At 49.3% G+C, this 27,141-nt stretch overlaps 1 protein-coding gene across 5 annotated transcripts in view; it reads left to right on the forward strand.

The window, feature by feature from the left end:
• LARS2 (leucyl-tRNA synthetase 2, mitochondrial) overlaps positions 1–27,141 on the forward strand; it is a 127,620-nt gene that overhangs the window by 92,075 nt on the left and 8,404 nt on the right. For all 5 annotated transcript variants that reach the window (XM_039837534.1, XM_039837536.1, XM_039837535.1 and 2 more), the window contains 7 exons: positions 1,210–1,308; positions 4,018–4,155; positions 14,761–14,861; positions 16,777–16,959; positions 18,532–18,701; positions 20,456–20,533; positions 24,168–24,279. In XM_039837534.1, the coding sequence (XP_039693468.1) occupies positions 1,210–1,308; positions 4,018–4,155; positions 14,761–14,861; positions 16,777–16,959; positions 18,532–18,701; positions 20,456–20,533; positions 24,168–24,279 (881 nt within the window). The remainder of the gene's footprint in view (positions 1–1,209; positions 1,309–4,017; positions 4,156–14,760; positions 14,862–16,776; positions 16,960–18,531; positions 18,702–20,455; positions 20,534–24,167; positions 24,280–27,141) is intronic.

The following is a 27,141-nucleotide window of genomic DNA, read 5'->3' on the forward strand; positions in this document are numbered from 1 at the left end:
TGCAACCCTTTTATTTAAAAATTCAAAAACAGACTCAAGTCCTTGCAAGCTAAACTAGCAGAAGATTCATCACTTCCTCTTGGGGCTCCTCATGCCCCTCCTTGTCCTCCAAGAACCCCAAGGAGTCATGCTGCCAAGAAGGTAGCCTCGGGGGTGGTTGGTCCCACTTCCGTGCCTCAGAAGGAAGAGCCCCGAGTCTCAGCTGTGTTCCGCTGTGGCTTCTCACTGCCACAAAGGGTCCCTGCTGATAGCTGACTCGACCCGTCTGCTGCTGACCCAGGCCCTGAGAGCCCCTCACGGGAGCTGGGCCCCCTCTCGTGGGTTCTTGACTAAGGGCCCCCTCTCGTGGGTTCCTAGAAGGTGTGGCTTTGGGCGCCAGGCTCTCTCAGCCCCGCAGGCCCACCACCCTAGGCATCTGCTTCACAATTGGTTCTGCGGTCAGGCCCCTGCGGAAGCTTCGTGCTCCCCAGGCGTCTCCGGCCCCGGAGTGAGGATCGCCTCTCATTTCCGCCCCTCGCACACCAACAACCTCCCGCATTCGCTTTCCTGAGCGGCAAGTCTGTCTGCCCCACTTCTCCCCCATTAGGAACCTGTGCGTGGGCAGCGGCGTGTTGTACGTGTGCACTGACCAGCTCTCCGGAGGGGGCTTCGGAGTGGTAGTGTTTTCTGTGGTATATACACCCCCGCCGAGGCCTGCCAGCTTGACACCACTTGTCACAGCTGATTTGAGTCGACTCCAGCACGCCACCGCCTTTGGGCCTCCAAGACGATTTACCTTCCTAGGTCACCCCAGTGGACCCCTCACCCTAGAGTAGAGATGAAAAGGAAACTCAAATTCATTTTTCAGAGCAACATTTCACCACATTTGGGTTTCAGCTTCTCTTCATATATCGGTTTTGCCTCTTCAGCATCATAAAAGAGGCATTGGCCCTGTTCTTGATGGATCTTCTACCAGGTTAAATGCAGAGAAGTAGAAAATAAGGCTTTTAATTACTGAAGACTGAAACTTTTATTTTGTAAATTTCTTTAAAACATCACGTACAGTCTGATACAAAAAGAGAGCTTTCTCTGCATTGTCTTTGTATGATGTGGCATTGTTCTCGTGACATTTTAAATTCACGCCAATTGCTGTAGCTTTCTCAAAAGCTGGTAGAAAACTGCATTAATATTTAAAGAGAAACCAATTGATGAATTTCATTTATTTCTTAGATGCAAGGGAGCAGCCAGGAGGGAGACAGACACGATGGATACCTTTGTGGATTCGGCTTGGTACTACTTCAGATACACCGACCCTCAGAACACCCACAGGTAGAGCCCTGCCGAGTTCTTTGAGCACGTGTCAGTCGGCGTCTTGCAAGAAGCAAACACCATGGTGGAATCAGATGCGCAGAGATTCATTGGGGGAAAGGCCTGTGGAGAACAGAGAGCGAGGGAGCAGGGGTGGGCGGGGATGATGCAGGTCTGACACCTGTGAAGGGAGAGCGGGAAGGATGGAGGATCGGGTAGGAAGAGCCTGGGACCGCAGTACAGCTCTGAGAAAGTCTCAGCCAGGCCGACAGGAGGCCCCGGGCAAAGCTTGTCCATTGGAGAGTGCTGAGTCGGGCCGAAATGCCTCTGCTCTGGTCCGTGCCCCATGGGATGGCGTGGTTGGCATGGACACTGGGTGGATTTAAAGACCAACGGCTGGCAGATGTCGGTCGATCGTACTCCTTGAAACAGCTCCCCGTAAAGGGAGCATGTAGGTTACTAACTTAGATTCTTCACAGCTAAGGGAACCCCAAGTACAAGAAAAATCAAAGACAGAAAGGAAGGAAGTACTGTAGTGACGCTCCCTGGCCCACGTCGAGCTGCGTGTGTACGACTGTAAAGGTCTGAAAACAGTGACGTAACTATGCGGGAAGGGGCAGAGCTGAGCAGCATCCCCTCTTATCCCGTACAGTCAACACGTCATTTCTAAAATCGATACATCGACAGAGGGTGTACACCTATTTTTTAATAACTGCCAGAAGAAACAGCTGAAAGAATTAAAAGCGGCTAAGAGGTAGACCAGGGGGGCGGAGGGGTTAGTGAAGGGATAGGCCAGAGACCACTGTTCCGCGTCGTAAACCTTCCAGTGCTTTCTCATTTTTCAGCTATGCGCCTGTGTCTCTTTGACCAAAAAAAAAGATAAATAAGGGGAAGAGAGCAGTAGGTAGATAGGTAAAGAGAGGATGAGAACTAAAGAAAACTGTCGCAGGGCACGGGATAAACCACACCGCGTGCCCCAGCGGGCCTGCGAGCATGCCCTCGTCCACGGGGGAGCCAGCCTTCTGCAATGCCGCGGTCCCTGTATAAAAATGCCCTTTTCTTCTTTGTCGGTTGTAAAGTAATGTGTTCCCAGAGAGGTGGGTGCCCCTGCCCACCCCGAATCCCGCCTTAATGGTGTCGAGATTCTGTCCTTTGAGTTCAGGCCATTTGAGTAGGATCTTGAGTAAACAGTAGCCAGCAAAAGCAGAAGGGGTGCGAGGCGACTATGTGGCAGGGTCTCCCCAGCTAACCCACAGGGGCCCTGCTTCCGGGTCTTCCTTCTAGAAGGGGCTAGACTTATGCCTTCTGTTTACTTAGTAGCCACTGGCTTAGGATGCGAGCGGACTCAGGCTCTTGACCTCTCAGAATGTTCAAAGGAAGAGCTTCTCGTGGATGACAGGGACCCTAAATAGCTGCAAGGGGACCCTCCGCTGGTGAGAGAGACACCCCGAGGCCCCCACGGCCCCACTGGGGGAACACCAGGCGGCACACCGGTCCCCTCGCAGCCCCGGCTTGCATTGGCGCCGGGTGGTTCCGGGGTGGCTGGCGGATCCGAGCCGCAGCGCCGTTCAGCAGCTCACCCCTTAGTTTGTCCCAAACCTGTTTGGGGGCCGAGTGCCATCTTTCATTTTCCTTTCTTTCCTGTCACCTGGATTAGCAGTTGGATTTCTCTAGGGAAACATTCTTCACAAAGAAAAAAAAAAATTTTTTTTTTTAAATTTTACGAGAATTCCGGCATAGTGACGAGACGAGAGCAAGCTGCAGTAGGATGCTGACGCGAGGCGGCGGGCCGGGCTCACCTGCTCCGCGACAGGCTCTGGCTTCCAGCCCGAGCCAGAGCCAGCCACGTCCGTGCTGCGGGGTGGAGGGGGTGCAGCGGGCGGGGGGGGGACCTGGAAGTGCGGGGAAGAGAACTTACAAATATTTGACATTATGGAGAACAAATTCTCCACAGGCAAAGGTTTTACTTCTTTGGATGGTCTCCAGGGAAGGCGCTCCCTCGGGAATGAAGAAGTCTGTCCCCAGCTAGCACTGCTCCCCCCTCCCCCAGCACACGCCCCTGTCCACACACTCACAGACACGTACCCCCAAGTCCTAGCCGGCACATAGGGGGAAGCGCCATTTCCCTTTCTCTCCAGGATCCATTAAGACCGGGGAGTACGAGGGAGCCGCTTTTTCGTTGGGCTCTGTAATGACACTTACCGTGACTTTGCTCATTGCGTTCACAAGGCCACATACAGGCTTTTGCTGGCTATCAGCGTTTTAAGGCTACTTTGAAAATAAGATTGGATTTCTGTTTTAAAACGAACATTTAGTGTCTACGTGATAGGGCCCATCGTAAATGCCACATTGCCCCCTATTGGTAAGAACTTAAAAATCTCGATTTCTCTATCATAAAAAGTAAAATAAACCTAGATATTCAAATATGCATTGTGCAGAACTACCTTTTCTGCTGGTATGTTTTCCTCTTGTTCTCATTTTATGTGAAAATAGCATTTGTTAAAATATGCCAGTTACGGCTTCCGAAACAAGTTTTTACAAATTTTATAAATTAACATCGATCTGACATTTTTCTCCTTTGTTACATAAGCTTTTCTATTATTACAGTTTAAAAAGAAAAACAGTTTTTCTCTGACTTAATTTATTTCAGAGCACGAGCAAATTACCGTCTAATTCATGCAATCGTAGCAAAGCAGATTTTCAAAAAATGACCATTCCTCCTCCTTTCAGCCCTTTCCAGCCGGCCTTGGCAGACTACTGGATGCCTGTGGACCTCTACGTCGGGGGGAAAGAACATGCTGTCATGCACCTGTTCTACGCGAGGTTCTTGAGCCATTTTTGCCATGAGCAAAAAATGGTCAAACACAGGTGAGCATTTACATATGGCTTTGCGAAAGAATTCAGTACCATGAACAGCAACTCAAAGCAGATGCCCGTCCTTCTGAAGCCAGGTAAAGGTGGTGTCGCAGAAGAAGTCTAACTTCCTTGTATCCTTTAGAGGTCACTGTCAGCCTTAACCACACAAAGTGCGTTTCTGTTGCTCGATCAGTTTTAGCAGGCGGAGGTGTATGCTCGCATAAAACCTTGCTTTCAGCTCTTCATTTAACCGAGTTAAAGTAATTGAGGTTTTTACTTGTGAGGCAGAGAAGAGCAGTTCATAATGTTATACGGCTTTTTATAGCTTCTCATGTGAGGTCACGTTTATCTTCTGGTCCCTCTGTGTAAGCTCTGTTTCTAAGCCACACTGAATCCTGCCTCGAAAGATTACTCTGATTAGAGTATGTAATGTAAACCTACTGATAAAGTCTTTTCCTGTCAGCCTATAATCTGTTCCCCATTATGTTCAGAAAGTAATGCATGTATGCTTTCTCCCCGTGAAATACATCATATATATGAAAGATGTGTTTAATGTATTAAACAATTCAAAGAATAAAACGAACATCCATGCACCCCATTCTCAGCCTAAGAAATGGGGTATTACAGGCCCCTCGCAGTCCCCAGGGTGCCCTGTCCAGCCCTGTCATCCCTCTTCCTACACCAACCCCCGCTCCCCCCAGCTAATCCCATCCCGAATCTTCAATTATTCATTCTCTTGCTTCTCTTTACATATGTTGCACCTTTGTATATATTTTTCAATTATAGGTATCGCTTCGTTTCCCTGTGTTTGAACTTTCAGAATCACATTTCACATCGTCTGTCTTGCCTTCCTCACTCAGCGTTGTCTGGAACTCGTCCATGTTGCTGCGTGGAGTTACGTTTCATTCCTGCCTCACGGCTGTCTGGTGTTCCATGGTTCGGAACGGAGTTCTGATACAGAACTCAGTTTATGTGTCCATCCCGCCACCAGTGGCCGTTGGGCTGTTTTGTGCAATTATGAACAAAACTGTTGTGAGCATTCCTGTACGTTTCCTGACACACACGCATCAGCATTTCTGCAGGGTGCGTGTCTAAGAGTAGAATTGCTGCATCGCGGGGTTTGCCTACATTCAGCTTTACTAAGGAACACCTAACTGTTTTCCAGCTGTTTCTATAAACCTACGCTCCCACCAACAGAGATGAGGGCCCACATCACTCTCTCTATATCTTCATCATTACAACATTTAGTATTCTCCAGCTTTTAAAATGTTTCAAAGTGGTGGTTTTATGATGGATCACTTGTGTGTTAAATTTTAATTTAAAGCTACCGTTTACTTATGAAGTCTAGCGTGTTTCTAATGTATCTGTGGACCTCCGTGTTTCCTCTTCCATTATATCCCTGTTTGTGTCCACTGCCCTTATTTCTTCCGGGTCATCTGTTGTGGATTATAGGAATTCTTCCGGATGCCAGTGATTTTTCAGCAATATGTATTGCAAGTATTTTTTCCCAGTTCTTAGCTTATCTTATTTTTATGATGTCATGTGAGGAACAGAAATTAAACTTAATGTAGTAAATTTTAATAACATTTTATTGCTTATAGTGTCTCAGTACCGTTAATGGAACATTCCCTCCATTTCCCCACTGATCTGTAGTGCCCTCTCCCATCATAAATCAAGTTTTCATATATGTGCAAAGGCCTATTTGTAGGGTCTTTATTCTGTTCGTTGGTCTCTTTGCTTTTAGCTGTGCTAGTTATTTACTGGCTTTGTTATTTTAATTTTAAAAGTCTTACTATGCCGAAAGAGAAGTCTTTTCTCTCTAGGAGAGAAAAAGAACTCTCGGCCTGTGGTTGGACCTTTGTTTTTCCATGTAAATTTCGGGTTCCGCTCGTCAGAGTCCACCAAAGTATCTGCTGGGGGATTTAATTGGAATCGCATTGAATCTGCACATCTGCTGATCTTTCTTCACTCTTCATTTTTGCATCTCTGACCTTGACATCTGAAATGATTTCCCTTTTATCTGAAACATGCACTTTAGAATATCTCTTATGTTCCGTAGTTAAGGTCCATCTAATTCATTCTTACTCGTCTAAAAATACATTTATTGCAACCTCGTTTCTTAGAGTTTGCCAACTCAATGACACATTTAAAACAATTTTTTATATCTTATCTGGCCTTATCACTTGTTTTTTTATCAGTAGCGTAATTCCTGGGATTTTTTTTTTTTTAGTTATGTTTTGTGTGTGTGTTTTTTTAATACAAGGTTCTTTAGAATAATTTTTAATTGCAGAGAAGAAAAAGGGGGGAAAAACCGATTCTCTCCCTGCCCAGATAACCCATTAACGACAACAACAACAACAACAATAATGATAATAATAATAAAGTAATGCATGTCTAAGATTAAACTTTTTAGCTGCAAGAAAGTGAAGGTAGAATCTCCCTCCCCACATCCCACCCTTCATTATTCCCCTCAGCCTGCAACTTTGATTTCCTTCAGATAAATATTTTGCATATCTCCATGTTCCTATTACTATACTCATTTTTAAAATGTTACCTATATTACATATATGTCTTTTGCTTTTTTGATTTATTAATGTATTTTGGTGCTCTTTCTACAGCAGCACATGCAAATCTTCTATTTTTATTTATGCATAGTATTTCATCATATGGATATGCCATAATTTATTTAAGCAGTTCACCTATTTTTCAAATTGCTATTACCAAAAAAAAAAAAAAGTCCAGTGATTCTCTCTCTATTCTTGGCAGGTATTTGGGATCATATCTGTAGGTTCGAGTCCTAACACTGGGGAATGTGGGCCAAAGGATTTGTGTCTTGAATTTTTTGATAGGTAAAAAACATTACCTTTTAAACCTCTGTGATGCAGACTAAAATCCAGTTTCCTTAAAAAGCGGCACATTGAAAGCTTCCTCACTTCATGAAGGCACACACGGATTAAAAATCTACTGTACCAAAAGCTAATTTAGAATGTAAATTAAGTACTTAAAATAATTTTCTGTTCATTAGTCCCAGAGAGCGTCATGTATAAAAATAAACTGGTCTGCCTCAGGACACTAAACACATTAACAGCAATAATCCTCAGGTAATAAATTAGTTAAAATATTTGTGCCCTGGGTCATAGAATGTGCGAGTCTGCCTTGCATTTCTTCTCTATGCAAACCTCTTTGCCTTGCTAGTTAAAGAGTACCCCTGAGGATGGAAATCGTGTTCCATGCTGTCACAGTCCAGTGAATATCTGTTCAAATAAATTAAGTTTAACCTCTTGATATAAACAGATAAAAGTTTATGTTCTTCAAAGGAAAGGTTCTCCTTGGGATAGGGGAGAATTGCATAGAGATGAAGTTCAAAGACCAGATACAACATGAGAGATATTTTCTTCTCGTGTACGTGATTTCTGGCTCCTTAATAGTGGGGCATGTTTCTCCGGCTTCTGGACCATTATTTGTAGAAGTAACAAGTGAAGCAGTGAATTATTCAATGGCTAACCATTTTAAGGAATAGGACAGGGCCTGGCTACTTTTTATGACTTCTTTACAGTGGTTTAAAACTATATTTGAGGAGTAAAAAGGTTTGCAGCATTCTGCTATAATTTTAAAATACGGTTTCAGGAATGGCTTTGTTTCTGTTCAGATGAGTTTCTAATTTGTAAATTTCCCAGGCACACGTGGGATTTGCTTTGCCATCAACTTTGAGGGACAGCTGTGTGGTCTTAATTGAAATATATCTATGCAGTATTTAGGGTTTTTGAAAATTCTTTACAAGATGATAAGATTCTGTTCTGTGCCCTCCCAACTCTGCTGAAAAGCGAGAGATTTATTTTAATTACTCAGAAGTCTGGCCTTTTTGAAGGAGGAGCTGAAAGCCATCTTATCTCTGTGTCTCAGCACAGTCGTCAGGATCAGTCTTCTTAAATCACATTCTTAAATCACGTCAGAGCAACAACAGCCCCTGGAACTATCTCTGAGCGTCACCTCTGTATCAGAGGCATTCTGGTGAACCCATCAGCCACCAACGAAACGAAAAGCACCCACTTGTGTGACGAGTAATTCAGAATGCTCCCGTTAGAATTTTTGAAAGCCTAAGAACAACTTTATCAAGCTGGCCGGGGAGGAAACATGGAGACCTGTCAAGCACATGTTTCGTTCTCTTTATTTATTGGCTTCGCCACCACCGCCAAGAACTGTGGATAAGTCAGAATTTCGTGTATCCCTCTGGAGTAGCGTCGTCATTTCAGAGGGTATTTGAGACTTCCGCTGGCCACTTTCGTTTTCCTCTCTCAGCGCCTTGGCCACTGTCACAAGTAGTAGATCCAGACTGGGAGCCCAAAGACCTGTGTCCCATGCTGAGTCAGGCCCTCATTAGCATCTGGACAAGAAACCGAACCCCCTTGGTAGTCAGTGGCCTCATAACTCAGGGATTCAATCACCTCCGAGCCCGTTTTTCACTCTGTAATTCTGGTGTTTTTTAAAATATCAACAGCAAGGGGTTTATGCAGATCCAACACTCTTTCCTGTTTTCTGAGAGTCCCGGCCTTTTCGTTCACCACTTGCACATTTATTTATGTTTGCAGTTCGAACGTTCAGAAGGTCTCTTTACCATTTAGAAGAAGCTGGCCTCCAGGTTGGGCGTACCACCGCCCGGGACAGTAGGTACCTCAGTTGTGTGTCTGAAACCCCAGGATTAATGATTAGGTCAGAATTAACGTCAGCAGGACCTTTGCAAAAGAAGATAAACAAATGATCAAGAAACATACCATGAACTGTTTTCCTCCCTGGCAGGCAAGGAAATACAAATTAAACAGCAGCGAGGTGCCATTTTCCGCAGAGCCAAGAGGCCTTCACTGTGGGAAGGTGGTTCAGAACAACCTTCCCGAAAAGCATTTTGGCAACATATAGTGAGAGTCTTAAAGACGTGCACACTTTGGACATACTAATTGCGCTTCTAGAAATCTGTCCTAAGGAAATGATCAGAAATGCAGACTTAGGCACCACAGTGTTATTTCAAGTAACTAAAGATTCGGATACAACCAACCGAAATGCCCCAAAATGCTGAGGAAAAGTAAATCAAGTAGAGTCGATCTGTAGGGAAGACTCCTGGACAACTCTTCAAAATTATGTTACAGAGAATGTTTAGTAATGTGGGGAAATGCATCTGAATCTGAAGTAATGAAGTCTGAACAAAGCAAGATACAAAGCTGTATCTTTATGTGTACAGACCACACACATACGCTGTGCAGGAGAAAAGACTAGCAAAAACTATGCCAGCAAGTTAACACGAGTCTTTTCTGGATGGTGAATTCATCGATGATTTTTATTAATTTTTTTAATGCACTTCTGATTTTTTCCAGATTTTTTACAATGATTATGTAATTGTAACAGGAGAAAAAAGTCATTTGCAGTATGTCTTCTGCAGCAGGGAAGTGCCATGAGCCCCGGGTCTGATCCTTGGGTGTGAGGCAGGCATCAGCTTCGGACCAGGGTGGACACCATGCAGCAGCCCTTTGCAGTGGGGGAACACTCGCGGCCACCTCCACTGACCTGAAATAACCTTTTCTCTCGCTTTGGGAGAGACAGCTGTACCCTGGGAGGCTTGTCAGGCCCTGTCGTTGCTCGCTGATGCCACTCAGAGAGACACGAAATCCCCCGAGCCGAGACTCTCCCAGCAGTTTGTAGTCGACAAAGAGTGGAGGCGGCCGAAGCTGCGGCCCCGCTCTTCACAGCCGCCTGCTGACCGTGGAGAGCTCAGCAGGCCCTGGGCCGCCGAGCTTTTCTCCCGCTCCTGTGATCACGCCGGAAACGGAGCTATTGAGGGGAGAGAAAGGAAAGGAACAGAAGCTGTGCTTGGCTTCCTCGCATCAATAAGGCCTCCTTCCGAGCTGCCGGCTGGCTGCTGGGAAATAGGAACAGTGGTATTTTAGAGCTGAGCCGTGGTTTAATGCTCCGAAACTGGCTGATGTTGTGACATGATGGTCACAGACACGAGGCGAGGACAAAGAGGGAGGTGAACTTAGCCCGGATGCCCAAGCTAGAGACCGTTTTCAGAGGTCCACGGCTTCCTGTTTTCTCTTCTCCGGATCTGCACAGTAGCCGCCTGCCCGGGTCAGGGGAGTGGGCAGCGGGCTATCCAGGGCTTCGCAAAGTAGGTCAGGGTCACCCCCAGGGACTAGTTAGGGCTCTGCTGAGTCCTGAGATTCTCGCAGCCACGTCTTGGTTAGTATATTCCTTGTACGCAGTGATTTTTATTAGGCGCTTAACGGCCTGTCAATCAGTTCTGAAATTCCCTGTTTATCCTATGAATTAGCAACCCTCCTCGCCCCGCCCTCTTTCTCATTTCTCCCTCCCCTCCATCGGCCCCTGCCTTCCTCTTTCCCTGCCTTCCTCTTTCCCTGCCTTCCTTCCTTGGTGGGGTAAAGGCGGCCTTCAGTCACCTGCGGATACCAGCTGTTGCAGCGTCTGAATCAGTGCAGTCGGAACCATCCAGGAAGCATGCAGACCCACCGCGCCGGTCACTCTGCTTGCCCGGAGCTGTGCTGCAGCACAAGCCACGTGACCCACCTCCAGGGCTGGGGGTGAAGGAGGAAGGAGAAAGTTGGCCCGGAGGGAAAAAAAAAAACCACAAATGCGTCTTTATGAAGCGAAACCATCTAGGCCTTCCTCCAGGCAGAGGGCCTGCGGGACACCCCCACTTCTGATGGTCCGAGTCAGAAGGGGTTTGTCGATGGTTTAGAGTTGCAGGTTTTCCATTTTCTTTCAAAGGCCCCCGCTACGCTCGGTCATTATGGTGAGTGGATGAATAACTCAGCTGCTTAGACAAATTCGTTCCCAAGTACCAGTTGCCGAGTGAATGAATGAGTGAGCAAATAGGAAATATGTTACACCGGTCGGGTATCTTGATAATGAACTTGGCGAGGTGGTGTGATTTCTGCTCCAGCAGGACTAGGTTCCAAGTCCCTCAGGGCCTCGATGTCCCCTGAACCCTCATTCCCATGCGCCATGCTCCTCTGTGTCACGCTTGGTGCCCCCTCCTTGTGGTGTGGACGGTTTTCTCTGAGCATGTCCTGAGCTGCCATTTTACTGTAAGCTCTGATTTAACTGCAGAGTGCCCAGTACCTAGTCGTCTCCCAGATGCGTGCTGAATAAAGTGTGACTCCTCATTCGGAGCCTAACTACACACGGGGGTGGATGTGCCCGGCTTCAGCCAAGAAAAGGCGAACCAGATTCCCACAGCCCTGGGGAGGGGGCGCCACTGGCGCACGAGCAGGAGCTGGGAGGCGCCCCTTCCCCACAGCGAACTGCCACGCGAACTCGTGGGTGCGCTCCCGCTCCCGCGCCCTTGCTGCTGCTCACCTTCCTCCGAGCGCCAAGCGGACAGGGTTTGAAATCTTGGAGGCGAAGGGAGGGCAGGCTTCCAGATGTGGCCATGACCTTTCTGCACTCAGTCGTCCTTGTCTCTCATCCTCCTCCCCATTGTTCCCACCTCTGCTGCCCGCAGGCTCGTTCGTTCCCGGGAACAAACTTGATCTAAGTTCATACCAATTCACATTTATCGCACCTCCGCTGTGAACGGGGCGCTGGGAGGGGTCTTCAAGGATTTTCCTCCATCTGTTTCATCTTCACAAGAGGAAGACAGACAGGGAGCAACCTACCTGTTTACGCGATAAAATTCAGTATCTGCCAAACGCGGTTCCAGGAGCCATACTACACACACCCGTAAGGAAAAAGCCACTAATTCTGACCCGGAGGGAAAAAGCCACTAATTCTGACCCGGAGGGCTCGAGACGCCTTCATGGTAGAGGTGGCATTGGAGTCGAGCCTGGAAGGCGTGGAGTTTTGACAGATGGGCAGTTTTGATTGCACTGCAGGGAACAGTGTGCGTGAGGACACGGAAGCACATGCGGGCAACACGCGGGAAGAGCGGAGGAGGTGAGAGGGAGCAGGAGCAGCCAAGCTGCGGAATTGGGGCTTGACCTGGAAGGAGTCGACCTTCAGGTCAGACGAGACGCTTCCGTCTCCTTCCTCGAAGCTCGGAGGGTGCTTGGCATTGGTTCGGTTCGGTGACAGCAGACAGGCCGGCTCCCCGAGGGCAGGGACTGCTGCGCCCGCCAGGACATCCCCAGTGCCCGGCACCGTGCCCAGCGCACAGTGGGCACTCGGTCAGTACCTGCTGAGTAAAGAAACGGTCGGTTTCACATGGTGACTCCGCTCTCTGAAAATGTGCCAAGAACAGTTCTGAGCTCAGCCTGAGCCAACCAGGAAGTGCCGCCAGGGGTCAGAGAGGACTTGGGGTGAGGGTGGCGGCGGGGGCACCTAGGCCGTCCTGCGCAGCCTCAGCACTTCTGCTCGAGGTGGTCCTTCCGAGACAGCCCCGTGGTGCTGCAGCGAACTCCAGAGACCAGGTGCTGTCATCGTGCTTCAGAAGCTGGGATTATTCGTTTAGCTAGCAGGCCTGGGACGCCTGCCAGTCCCGCGGAAAGCGTCCGGTGTGGATGTGCCCCTGAGCGCTACGCCGAAAGGTTAAAGAGGAGCGATCCGATGAGGGTGAGCAGCCAGGTCAGGGGGGTGGGGAGCTCTGATGGGGGGACTGTGCCCGGTAGGGTGTTGGGGGGCCTTCAGGGGGTCAGCCACATCCTGGTCATGGACCTGAGCTGGTCACACAGGTATGTTTATGTGGTGACAGTTCATCGAGTTTTACCCCTAGGGTTTACGTCCTTTTCAGCGTGCGTGCTCGACTTCATGTAAAAGTTTACTGTAAAAAAAGCGGCAGTTGTGAAGATGAGGCCTGAGGAGTGTGGCCTTAGGCGGCCGGCTGGAGGGTCAGAGGCTGGGGTTGTAATTCCGTCCATTCCCACAGGGGGGCGGCCTTGTGCCACTTGGTGAACTGTGGGAGCAGAGCCCAGGATTCCTCTTTCTTCCCGCACCCCTCCTTGAGGCTTCACTGCGCCTAGTTTTGATCATCCTACTCAGCTTTATCTTTAGGATCCAGATTATTCCCCCCTCCACCCCCCACCCCCGCTTCCATCCCAAAATCATCTTACAGTCTGTTTCTTTCGGGTCAGGCAGCAGTGTGTAAACACACATACTCTCATAAGATTTTAAAATACACAGGCCAGGAATTCCTTTTTCTAGCTGACTCTCATCTCTTCCCCAGTCAGTCTCTTTGTTCCACTCTGTCCCCACCCCTCCACCCCCCAAATCCACTAGAAAGTTTCCTTTAAACCACCTCTGTCCACACAGCCGTTAAGACAGGGGCTGCACAGTGTACAGTTTGGGGGGGGGCGGTTCCAGAGGCCTCCGTCAGTAACAGTTCGTCTAAATCTGATGGCTTCACGTGCGAGATGAGATCCTATTAAATTAACAAAGCCAGCCCCTCCTACCTGCATCACCAGAGCTGGGTTCATGGCCAGTTTGGCCTCTTTGAAGGTATTGGGTTTTTGAACCTCTAAATAAAAGCCACCCCGTATATGAACTCGAAACCCCAAAGGGTTTGCATATTAAAGGTCTGCGAGGTTGTTGGTGCGTTTGGAACAGGTCTTGCTTACACGCTTCAAAACTGAATCAGGTGGCTTCTTCAGAGAAAACCATTTCGACTTCGAAATAAAGTCATTTCAGTATGAGGACCATCTGCTACTTGTCCTCGTAAGAGAAAAGGTATATCTTTCACCACTTAGCCAGTAAGAGTGTAACTAAAACTACTTTTTTTGAAAACAGGCACTATAAATAAATTATAATTCATCCGTACTGTAGATATCTAGATAGCTGTTTAAAAATGAGATAGATACATATTATTAAATGAAATACCACGAAGTAATATGTATTATGATCCATTTATTTAAATCCCCCCAAAATCTATGCAACCATGTACATGTATATACAGGTTTATATGGAAAAGGCATTAAAAAAAGTCTCCAGACTTTTCCATGATACTCACCAAACTATCAAAAATAACCATCTCCTCAGTGGGGAGTAGGCCTAGAAAGAGGGGGTAATGTTTGAATTTGAACACAAAAGATATATTCATGTATAATCTGATTAAATTTTTTAAAAGAATGTAAGCAGTCACTGTATATATTTGTTTAAGGAAAAAAAAGTAGCCTGCTTGCACAGAGCCGCAGCTTAAACCTGTCCTTATGCTGGGCTCAGCATGTAGCTGACATCTGTGTGGCTCTTTAAAATTTACAAGTATGTAGATGCGGTCATTTCATGTCACCTTCCCAATAGCCCTACAAGGCAGATTTTTGCCTCCGTTTTACAGATGAGCAAACTGACGCTAAGAACGAGTAAGTGACTTGCCTTGGCTCATAGAATTCATGGAGAAGCAGAACTGAGACTCAAACCCAGATCTTCCAGATCTGAAGCCTAATGTGCTTTCCACTTCACTACAATAGAAAGTAGTTGGTACCGGTCGATTTGACTTAATTTTCTCGTTGCTTGTTTATAAGGAGCCCTTTGCTCAAGTTGGGTCTGTAAGGGGCATTGCTCAGCCTACCTGTTTTCATGGAGGGCAATTCTCTCTATCAGCTGGTGAGGGCTAAACTGCTGTTTTCTTCATGCCCCGAATCCCTGCCCCACCAGTCTGCTTTTCTTGTTATTCTTTCTCAGGGAGCCTTTTCATAAGCTGCTAGCCCAAGGCCTTATCAAGGGGCAGACATTCCGCCTACCATCTGGGCAGTATCTTCAGAGAGAGGAAGTAGATCTCACAGGTAAGCATGGCCCACGCAGTCTCATCCAGGTACGTGCAGAGAACTGAGGTCAGGCCTACAAGCCATTGACAAAGCATGCGCGCACGGCCAGGCCTCGGCTGGGTGGGGAATCCAGGGGTGGGACCCGCTGGCCTCTTTCAGCTTGCCCTGGGCAGGCACCCTCGGAAGCCTGGGCTGGGACCGCTGGGACCGGCTCCCTGCTCCTCAGCCCCACCCAGTGCAGCCTCAGCAGCAGCCTTCAAAAGGGCATCACCTGTCCTATCCCGTGTTGGACAGTCCCTCTCAGAGACAGAGTTCCCAGGCCCAAGAGACGCTTTTCCAAGACCGAGATACCCCTGGTGTTTCTCTCCACGTGGTCTAGAGGCATATTGTAGCTGTGCAGTTTGCACACTGCTCAAAGGCACCCGGCCGAGGTGACCAGGGCCCAGAATCCGGCCGCTTGCCAAACCTACACAGCTTGGGGCCACGTCTGCCCAGAGAGGGCACCTTCTTACTTCTCAGCGTCTCTGCCCAGGAAAGGGCCTGGTCCCTAAATCGCACACAGTGCCATGAAGGCTCCCCGCAGCCTGGGGCGGGTGTGTGTGCCATGCGGGAAACCGGGTCCCTGAGCCCCAGCACAGCCGCGTAAAACGACCCCCTCCGCTCCGAGGTCATCGGGCCACACAGCGCTGTGAACATCTTGTCCCTTCTCACGCGGACTTGCCCCTGGGACAGGAAACTTGATGGACAGGGGCAGGCCTCCATCGCCTTAAGGGGCGTGTGTGCCTCTCGTGAAGTACGGAGTTGCCTTTTAGGGACATACATAGGTCCCTTGGGAGTTCGGTTGCTGTTGGAGTTGGGGATTATTTGGCTGGAAGAGACAGAACTCCACCCAAAGGGGTGTTTAGCAAAGGACATGAGAATGTCACCCGGACAGCTGCAGGAAGTACGGCTGGGCCCTCGGCCTGTGGGAAGACACCGCGCCGCTCCTTTCTCCAGCCCCGAGTTCCTCTTCCTGCTTCTCTGTTCTGCTCTCCTTCCTCCCGGCTCGGCTTCTGCTCCATCCTCCTCCCGGCTCGGCTTCTGCTCTCCCTAATTTCAGATTGCACAGTGCCGGGGGAGCCACCGTGCCGAGCCTTGCCCCATCTCTCTAGGACTTTAAGGTTCCAGCCCCAACAGCATCAAAACAGGTTCTGTCTCTTCGTTCCAATCCCTGAGAAAGAGGCTTAGCCGTGTCAGGTCCTTCCTGGTCCCAGCCACTGGGGCTTGGCAGCAAGGTCACCTCATCCACACATGGCCATTGAAGGCCTCTTGCATCAGCACCATCTGGACCCCTGGTATGTAGGTGGAGCAGAGACAGTTCCAAAGAACAGAGCGTGGCAGGCTGGCACCACAAAGGGACATGACAGTTAACGTGAGCCCAGCGAGTTAGCTGCATGGGCCCTGGCAGTGCGACATGGACACCGAGACCAGGCCTGGAGGCGAAGTGACCGCTCAGGGTGCTTTGCTGCTCTGAGGCCCTCGCAGGTCAGCCTCCAGCGGCCATAAGAGACCGTGAATCCGTAAAGAAGACAGCGATGTGTGCAAGCCGTTCTTACCCTTTTTACATTCCTTTTTTTGCAGATAAGTAATTTACTTTTATAAAGGGGGAAGTTGCTTGGTCTCATTTTGTGGTTGAGAAAAAGCTGTCACAGGCCGTTATAATTGTGCTATATATTCATGCGAGGAAGATTCGGGGTGGGAGCTGGGCCTCAGTTATTTCAAATCTTTTCATAGTGTAACACAGAGGGAGAGAGAGAAGCACATCAAGCGAATTCGGTGGGGTTCTTCGAGTGGACACCGGTAACTGCTCGCCAGGGTTTTCTTAGCGAATATGTTTTTGCAGAACCAGTTCTGAATCACACGTGCCACACGTGTGTGTTATTCTGGCGTCTAGGTTCTGTTCCCGTCCACGCAAAAACCAAAGAAAAGGTGGAGGTGACGTGGGAGAAGATGAGCAAGTCCAAGCACAACGGCGTGGAGCCCGAGGCGGCCGTCGAGCTGTACGGCATCGACACGGTGCGGCTCTACCTGCTCTTCGCCGCCCCTCCTGAGAAGGACATCTTGTGGGACACGAAGAGTGAGTCACCCGCCCCTTCCTCGCCTGCCTCCTTTGCGTTCTGCCTCTGACGCCGGGAGGACCCGGGGAAGCAGGTGTCTTTGCCGAAGGCGGTAGCAGAGGATTCTAGAAATCAGTTCCGTGAAGCGAGTAGTGGTTTGTCCGCTTCTCAGCCCAGGGCTGTACCCTTCTCCGCTCAGTGCTCCCTAATGGAACGAGCCTCGGCATCGCTCGGGGAGCTCGTTGCCGTGGCGGATTCCCGGTCCTCGGCCCAGACCGGCTGACACGAGGCCGGGAGCCGGCCTCTGCCGCGTCTGTGGTCTCATGCAGGCTCTGTGGGGACCCGCCATGAGGACAGCCCCGGAGAGCCGGGCTGGCTTCCTCGCTGCCCCTGGGGCCGCTGTGGTCCACAGAGGCCAGGCCCCTCTCAATCTACCCCAAAGGCTTTTTCTAGAACAGTGTCACCGCCCCTCACCCATCCAGAACCGCCTCCCCCATCCCCACCGTGGCTGATGTTACCAGTGACCTCTTCAGTCACCGCGGCAGCCTCCAGAGCCCCCCTCGGGGTGCTTTTCCTCTCCATAGCCGCTTAGCTCTAACAGGGTGCGAGGTAATAGTCCTGGTATTTGGACATCCTAGAATAAACCGTCCAGCAGCCGTGTGGTCTGCCCCACGTGTTATGGGACGCTAAGTCAGAGGCCTGGGATCGCCGTTTATTTTGACTGTTTCCAGTGAGAAGTGCTATCTGGAGCACGAGTCTCAGATGCCAGCCCCAGAACTAGCTGCGTTCGAATCTCTGGGGACTTAGAAAGTGCAGCCCTTTAGCAGAGGTTCTGGCTCTCCACCCCACCCTGCAGAATTGGCTCGAGGAATCTGTTTCTGACAAACCTTCCAGAAGGTCCTGCTTTGCATCCAGGCTTAAGCGTGTCTAGCTCCATGGCCAAAGAGCAAAAACCCTAGACTGGCCCCAGTTTGGCTAACCATGTGACCCAGGGCCACCAGATGAAGCCGTTCAGCTTCTCCAGCAGATCAGAGGAGCAACTATATTTGATGAACGTGTTTGAAATAGGAAATACACACCTACCTGCCAGGACAGGGATTGTGTTAAAACGCCTCATGAGCTGTACAGCCGTGCAGCTCCCAGCGTGGTCTGTGGACTGCTGCCACCGCAGGTCACCTGTCCACGTGAGACGAGAAGCTTGTACCGGTGTAAGTCAGCTGTGTCTCCAAGCACACCGCCAATAGCACAGACACTTGTCTCCACAAGCTTTCTTCATCAACGAGACAGCGCGCTGTGCACATCCTGGCTAAGCCTCCGAGCTCATCGTGGGCTGGTGACGGACAGTGGGCAGCACTTTGAGTAGCCCCGCTGCCCAGTGCTCTGCACGTCTGGGGCTGTAACGTGTGGTGGAGCCGGGCCTGGTCTGAGTTCCCAGACGTGGGAGGACCCTGCCACCTGCCCTTAGGTATCTCCCTCGGGGCGCAGTGAAGTGTGTCTTCAATTCACAGGTGTTTTTCTCAGCTTGGGGAGAACCAGGTCAGTCGTCCTCACGTGTCTCTCTTCTCTCTCTCGTTGACTGACACCGATCTCAGCCGACGCGCTCCCCGGCGTGCTGAGGTGGCAGCAGCGCCTCTGGGCCTTGGCAACCCGGTTTATTGAGGCCAGGACTTCCGGGACGGTTCCCAGGCCTCAGCTGCTGAGTGACAAGGAGAAAGCCGAAGCCAGGAAGCTCTGGGAGTTCAAGAACTCGGTCATCTCTCAGGTCAGAGTCCAGGGGACACTGGTTCGTTCTGTAACTGGGCACTCGTCGTCTGCGTGGCCCACCTTCTCTTAGGCTGGGTCCCTGTGGGTCTCATCCTCCTCGTTATGGTGGCCCCACTTGCCTTGATGAAATCTTAGCACTTTGGGTATTTCACCAAGGTAGAGCCGAAGTACAAACATCCTCAGGGAAAGACTGGCTCCCACTAGTTACGTCTTACGTCTGTCCATCCTGCCTCTCAGGAAGCTGCTGCCCCCTTCCCACATTCCCATGCTTGACGCATCCGGGCAGAGCGCCAAATTGGGATCACGCCGATGACACACTATGTGGATTATACTCACAGAAACAGAATTTTAGAGTTGAAAGGAGTGTGAAGAGACTCTCTTCTTTAGCTCCCTCATTTTACAGGAGGCGACAGAGATGAGGCACAGAGAGGTTAATTGTCTTGCAGAAAGTCACACAGCTAGTGAGAAACCGAACAGAGACTAGAACCCAAGTCCCCTGATGCTCAGCATAGCGGGGACCTGCCCACTCAGTTACTGTGTTATCCTATATCCGTGTGAGTTACTGTGGGTTAATTTTTTTGCAAATAAATGATTGACTTATGTTACCTTCTTAAAGAATAGTATATTGTTGTCCTAATCATTTTAAAATATCGATAAAACATTCTTCATCGATAACAAAACCATTTAAGTTTTTTTATCTAGAACTCTACCATACAGCAATAACATTCGACTTTTAAAGGACTTTATGTGTGTGTTGGGGGGTGGGGGGTGGCTGGGAAAAGTCATATATCTCTGAAAGAAGTCACGTAGGAAATATGAAGCCATTTTTAATGGGTACCAGATACCCAAGATGCTCCTCAGGCTGAGTTTTGTTTTTTTGTTTTTTTAAGATTTGTTGACTCAAACTTATAAAAGTCAGCCAAGGTCACTTATCTGGACTTTGACAACTAATAACATTTGCGTAACTTGAGTGCCCCTGGGTCCAGCACGGTCTCATCTGGTAACACTTTGTCAGTTCTGTTTCTGTCCCCTGTCCTCTGGTGTGGAGAAACAGAGCTCACTTCATTGAATTTAGTCATCTGAGTGATGCCTGAATGACTGTTTTCATACCACATATTTTCTCTCCAGATTTGGCAAATTTTCCTATTCTGTCAGATAATAGAATTGGGATATTTCACCAAGTTGGGAACTCGTGCCGTCTTAGAGATGTGTTATTTTTTTTACGTCCTTGCCCACGGTCAAAGTTGAAAAGCACAAACAGGAAAAAACTGACAGATCATGTTCGTGTTTTTGTGCCGACTCCATATTTGAAAGTGTAAAACTAACCGTATTCCATATACTAATGATCTTCCTCATGAATTAAAGTCACGTGACCAAGGGGACGCGACGGCCTTTGCCCCATTTCCTGTTGACTGTCGTTTCGATGTTTGCTCGTGCGTGGGTCCCGCCTCCTGTTCGTGGGTTTGCAGTGTTTTCCTTCTCCTGTGAGAATCGACACTGTCCCAGGCACAGGGACGTGGCACAGGGGACGTGGCACAGGGGACGGGCACAGTCCCCAGTGGCAGAACACTGACGTGCTATTAAAACCCTCCGTGCCGTGAAGCGTTCCAGCGATTATTTGCGACAGTGAACACTGCGGAACAGCTGCGATCGCATGCATTGAATTTCACGTTTGGGGGACAATTCCGCTTTATTTGTGGAACGTGTAAAGGAACTTTGAAGAAAGTGGACTCATTTGACTCTTCCCCACAGGTGACCGCCCATTTCACAGAGGACTTCTCTCTGAATTCTGCGATTTCTCATCTCATGGGACTCAGCAGCGCCCTCTCGGTAAGTGTCCTGTCCGCCCTCGTGGTGGTTGTCGAGGAGGGAAGTGGCCTGCAAGGTCTCGGATCTGGGACAGAGCAGCACCACGATGTCACCCTCTCGGTGCAGCTCTGCCACCCTAAAGGAGCATTTTTTCCATGGTCACAACCTAGTTTTGTAGCTGGAGGTTTCTGAGAGTTTATCCGGGCCAAACCCCCTCCCCCACCCCCCACCCCGCGGTTTGCAGGGAGGGGCCAGGAGGCCAGCAGTTGAGGCGGGCGATCAGGTGGGGAGGGGCAGAGCCAAGGGCGCACTGGGCCTCCCTGCCGCGTGGCTGTGCTCTTCCCCGTCTTCCCGCTGCCGCATTCCCCGAGCGCGCTGGGCACCTTCGTGGCACCAGCGACTTCTGCCGTTCATTTCACCTAGACCGATCTGAGAACAAAATCAGCCTCTGCGGGATAGACTCATTCTCTTCCAACACCTGGCCGCCATTTTTCTGGCCAGGTAAAGGCCCCGTCAACAGATGGAGCTGTTTGGACAACAACAACAACAACAACAACAACAACAATGTGCACTGACACTATTAACAAATGCTTTTTATGGTGAAGCCCTTTCCCGGCTTTTAAGAACAGTGGAAGAAATTTACAGATTTGACTGCATAAAGCTTACCATTCCTAGTATATTAAAACATGCCATATTAAAAGATAGCTAAAAACTGGGGAAGACATTTATAACAAATATGTCCAACGAAAAGGTAATATCCTTCATATGTAAAGAGCTCTTACATATTAATATGAAAACTTAACCCCAAAATTGTCAACGGATGTGAAAAGATAATAATTCACAGGAGATAGAAATAGGCAAAACTTGTGGTGAAAAAAAAAAATCTGCCCTACTAATTACCATGAAATGCAAATTAAAGATGAGATGCTATCAAATTTACAGAGACGTTTTAACTTAGCTGTTCTTCATGCTATTGCAAAGACGGTGAGACAGGTTTCCACACACCGGTGCCAGACGTGGTCGGCGTGACCTCGGCAGGAAGCACTCCCACTGTAGCCCTTGGGCCGTGTCTTCAAGTGTCCATTGGCAGGTGATTTATAATCACAGAGACGTGGGATCCCAAATGTCTTTCAGTGGGAAAATGGTGACATGACTTATGTCACATCAATAAGAAGGAAATGTGCCACCAACATTAGCATCATGTCTTCCAAGAATACTTAATATCAGAAACTTTTTGTGACCTAGGGTTAAGTAAAAACATACAATACAGAAGTGTCTATATGATAAAAAGCCCTAATCATGAAAACGTTATGTGTAAGAGAGTGTATATTCACATAGTTTTGCATTTTTGGAGACTAGAGTAAAATATACCTTTTGAGGAGGTGGGCGGTGAAGGGGCGGTACAGTTGTGAGTGGTTTTGTATTTCCTAGATTTCCTGAGCTGAGTGTGTCTTGTTTTTTTAATCAGAAAAAAGGAGCAAATATTATAGAAAAGTTAAGTTTAAAATTTTAAAAACCTCCTACTCCCTGGCAGCTCGTTCTGTCCACAGCCCTCTGATAGACGGTCTCTGTACCCTTACCCATTAAGGCGTACTCAGATCTCTTAGACGATTTTTCAGAGATCACATTGTGATGGGAAAACTACATACCCCCCGCAGCACACCGCACCCCCCCACCCCCGCCCCTCGGCCCTAAACTGGAAGCACCCCAGACCCCGTACTGTCGGGGTTAATGGAGGCGTGACCGGTTCCTAACTCCATTTCCAGGCCCTCTCCCCTGTCCAGAGAATGCAGGCGATGGGACCGAAGGTCCTGAGCTCGTAAACGTGTCTTGGTCTTTCTGGTGACCAGCCCCACCCAGGAGCTATTCAGGAGCCCACCCAGAGTCACCTCATTAGAACAAAAGACACTTCTATCACCCAGCAAATTCCAACGGGTTTAGGAGCCCTGTGCCGGGAACCAGGGCCCGAAACCAATATATATATTTTTCTATTACTTCACACATATATCCACGCATTGTTAAAAAAAAAAACAGAACAAACAAACAAAAAGCCATATAATATTGTTGGCCTCTCTATACCCAGCAAAATATATCATGTGGGCCCTGACTTTTAATTTTTAAAAATATATCATAAAATTAAACCGAAATCGTGTTTGTCACAGGGTGTTAGGGACACGTACAGAGTGCCACGACACGCTAAGCTGGTTTTTACCATGACTTCCTCGGGGTGCCTTGAGAGCTGCCGGCCTCCGTGAAGTCCCTTCAGCAACATTCTTCCTGCAGCCACCTCTAGATGGCCCTTCCCCTCTTCCGGACCTCTGTGACCACACACCCCAGCTCACCCCCAGCTGTGTGACCGCCCTGCCTCCCCACCCGTGGGATCCTGTGACATCTTTGATTCATTTGTTGGTATTCTCTCCCACTGACTGCAAGCTCCTTCAGGGAGAGACATCTCGTTTTGTAAAATATAATCATAACATCCGGGACGTTTTATCCCTAAAGTCTGGCACATAGTACATATGCTACGTGTCGAGTGGGTATGACTGGTGAGCCACACCTCAGGAAGAAGCAGCTGCATGTTTCCAGTAACTGGCCATGCTGATTCAGAGAATGGAGACCCCTGAGCTCCCCGAGGCGGGCAGGAGGACCCCCGCATTGGAGGGTCCACCTTGTTAAACCTTTGAGCGGTCTTTTCACATTTCTCACTGGTCCTGTGGCATACAGGACACCGAGCAGAGCAGAGAAGGGTTCTACTCTGAGAAAAGACCAACCAGATTCTAATCCAGACTCCCCGCCCGGTTAACGGTGTGCCCGGGGCCGATTACTGTCCCTCTCCAAGCCCTAGCTGCTTCGTCCGCGTACCCCACCCACTCGCGAGAACTGGACGAGTCGGCATCGGGCATAGTAAATGCTCAGTTAGTAGTGATTCACTTGCTGCTGTTGCTGCTCCTGCAGATTTTTCGTGTCTTTACTAATAGTTACCATATTTAAGGATCCTGTACTCTATGGCCGTTTCTTTTTTTTTTTTTTTTAATTAAAAAAATTTTTTGATTACAGTCAGCGTTCAGCGTTATTAGTTTAGGTGTGCCGCATAATTATTTAAACATTTATATAACACAGAGGGACCCCCCCCCATAAGTCTAGTCCCTTCCTGGCCCCATACGTAGTTATTACAATATTACTGATTATATTCCCTGTGCCGTACTTTTTACAGCCCCGCGACTATTTGTATTTCTAAACTGCCAATTTGTATTTCTTAACCCCTGGACCTTTTCCACCCAGTCCCCCGACCCCCTTCCATCGGGCAGCCATCAAAACGTTCTCTGTATCTATGAGTTTCTGTTTTGTTTGTTCATTCATTTTGTGTTTTAGACTCCACGTATAAGCGAGATCCTTTGGTATTTGTCTTTCCCCGTCTTACTTATTTCGCTTAGCGTAATACCCTCCAGGTCTATCCATGTCGCTGCAGCTGTTTTCGATAACCGTAATTACCTGGGGAGAGTTCTCTGTCCGGAGCAAAAGTGGCTGGTAGAGAGGGCTTCTTCCTACCTGCTGTGTCTCTGGACTTGGGCCGTGGCGACGGCCATCCTTGCCCGTGCTTGTTTTGCCTCCGCGTCCTTCCGTCCTTCCACTGTTATTTTTGTCTCTTCCTCAGCAAGCTTCTCAGAGAGTCGTCCTTCACAGCCCCGAGTTCGAGGATGCTCTGTGCGCCCTGGTGGTGATGGCTGCTCCCATGGCCCCTCACGTGACCTCCGAGCTCTGGGCAGGTAGGTGGGCGAGTCCCGACTTGACCAGTTCCGACTTCCCAGAATGCTCGAGCCTCTTGTTGAGCGAGATTCGGGACTCAGGTGTCCGCGGCCGTGGGGTCCAGGCTCTGGCATCTCCTGCTCATCTTATGCTCTGAATAGCAGTAATTTTTCTTCAGCATGGTCACCGGTGCCAAAGGGAAAGACACTTCCCGCTCCGGAACGATGTGCCCGGACTGACGTGAATACCAATGAGGGGACCAAGAGTCGCCGTGTATGGTTGGGTGAGAAGAACTGGAGGGTTTGAAATTCCTGCTAGCCAGGCAGTCCTGTGACCGCAGGAGATGGGCAGAGATGGGGTAGGGCTTCTGGTTGACAGAGTAGTGCCCATACCTGTCAGAAAGGTCGGTTTATGCCCTTCTGTTGGAAAAGGTAGTTCTTGTTTTGTGGGAATCATTGGAAATTGGCCTGTCCGGTCTCAGAGTGGCTTCGTAATTCCTCAGGAGGAGAGAACATTCGTTCCTTTTTTTTTTAAGCTAGGATGAAACAGTTATTTTTCCAATGTGCCCCTTTTCATGGCATCAACAAGTGTCTCTGTCAAAAAGAAGGCGTGTTTTATCCCTCGAAGAAGAGGAGGGCCTGTTTTCTTGCTTTCATTGCAAAGCCAGGAGCTTAGTTTGGATTTTATCCTTTTTTTAGTACCTAAGCCTCTTTAAAATGTTCAGACAAATGCCGACGTTCATGCAGTGGGGTGATCTGGTGGCCAGTTTTGGGGTTATGTACCGTATCTACAATTTCTGGCTTTAAACATCCACTAACAAACTGGGAAGGGCCTGGAAAAGTCCACGTCAGGAGCTAATCGTGATGACCGTCTGAGGCCGCTGGTAGGCCTGTCCCTGACCTCTGCTGTGGATCTCTTCTTTGCTGCTTGCAACACTGAATCCAGGTCCAGTTTACTGTGACAAGAAAGCTCTGTAGTTTAGTCCCCGAAAGATCTTGCTTCAGGGTGTTCCGATTGAGTAAAAAATGTATTTCATTGTTTTAAGTCATCTTCTGGGTCTTTCTAATTAGCATTTTCTAATGAAGCTTTCACATCTCCTGGCCCCTCCAACAGGTGGATTATTGGAGAGGTCAGAGAAACAAGACAAGTCTGAATCCTTTCACGAATCTGTCTGTTTCCATCTGAGATTTGAGACTTTTTAAGCACAGCATGGAGAACTGAACATCACAGGGCTTAAAATCGACAAAACGGTCAGTGGCAGGACCCCTTTGTAGTAGGGGTTGCAATTTCAAGTGACAATGAGGTAGTGCGACTGATATCGATGGAGGAGGTGGAGAGGGGGTCATTACAAGGCCCTCTTGAGGGTTGACAGGTGCTAAGGGTGAAGGCGAAGGAGGTAAGGAAGGGTGAGAAGAACAAATGGCATTCACAGTACTACACAGGCAGACAGATGAGACCGTAGACAGGTGGGCAGGAGATGCTGGAGAACAGCTTCACCGGGGAACAATACGATTCTGACCAGGAAACCGAGAGCTCAAAGAGAGTCTCATTCCTAAGAAAACAAAATGAACACAGCACCGAAAGCCTTCGGCCAAATCCTGGCGCTCAGTTCAGTGTGTGTTTGGTTCCGAGGTTGACACCTCAAGCAGGTAGAGACCAAAGGGGTCTTGATGTCCGAGTCAGGGGTCTCGGTAAAAGGTGGCGATGGTCTCAGCCGACACTTGTGAGCCCACAGTCCTGTTGATGTCCTCCAGCCAGAGGCCACCAGGAGCACACCTGTGTTAACAAGGTGGGTTTATTACAGAGGGGCTTCTGTGCGTAAAGGCTAAAGTGAAGTGGCCTCACTTCCTGTCCATCTCCTAGGAATTGCCAGGGCTGGACGAGGCACGGTGGGGTCCACAGATGCCACAAGGTCCCCAAGTCCTCCCTTGTGTGTAGGTGAGGGCATGGTGTGAGGGTGCAGGCAGTCCTGAACATGGCCACCAGGGGAGGCCTGCCACCCACTGAAGCCATAACACCCCAGCTCTCACTCCCGGGGGCCGTGGCAGTGGGGCGGCCTCGCCAGCTCTCAGAGCGGGAGGAGGCATGATTCAGTTATTTCACAGGAAGTTCAGTGACAGCGTCTCTCGCAGAGGAGGGAAAGGAAGGGGGTGGGCCAAGGGCCACAGCCCGCCCTGCGTGGTGGCCGCGTGTGCCTGACCTCGCCACTTGCCAGCCTGCGCTCACTTTTTCCACGTGCTTCCAAAGGCCAGCTCTTGGCCTGACCTACGTCACATAAAGAAACTACTGTACTTGCCATGCAAATGTTAGGCATTTTTACTTCCCTAAAAAGAGCAAGGAGGCAAAAATGCCACGTAGAACCCAGGGTCTGAGTTTCTGTTCCTCCCTGGCAGGACAGCCCGCTGCCACCTACATGGAAACGCTGGCGGGGGCCCAGGCCGCTATAAATAAGCATCCTGATCGCTCCAGGAAGGCCGGGCTTCCTCATTTTTTTAACGTGGAATTTGTAACAGCTTCTGCCCAGAACATTTGTGTCCAAGGTCCTTTCATCTCCCAGGCATCCTGTACAACTGCCACGCACAGGTTTTAGAGTTCTTCCCTGCAGCTGTGTCAGGACCAGCCATCCCGGGCCGCCTGCTCAAGTAGACAGGACAGTCTCCCTTCCGTGACCTCCGTCCAGTATTTAGATACGAGTCTTAATCGGATCCCTTCTGAGGAACAAGCAGGAAGCTCCTTCCTGCTTCTGCCCAGGCCGCATCTGTTAGAAAGTTCGTCAGCGCAGGAACCAACGTCAGGGCCTGGGACACGTTATACATTCTGTCCTCGGGGCCAGGAGCACACGTTACACACTCCTCAGGGTACGGGCACGCATTACACACTCC

This window comes from Pteropus medius, unplaced genomic scaffold (genome assembly GCF_902729225.1).
Source record: "Pteropus medius unplaced genomic scaffold, Ma_sr-lr_union100, whole genome shotgun sequence".
Classification (NCBI taxonomy): Eukaryota; Metazoa; Chordata; class Mammalia; order Chiroptera; family Pteropodidae; genus Pteropus; species Pteropus medius.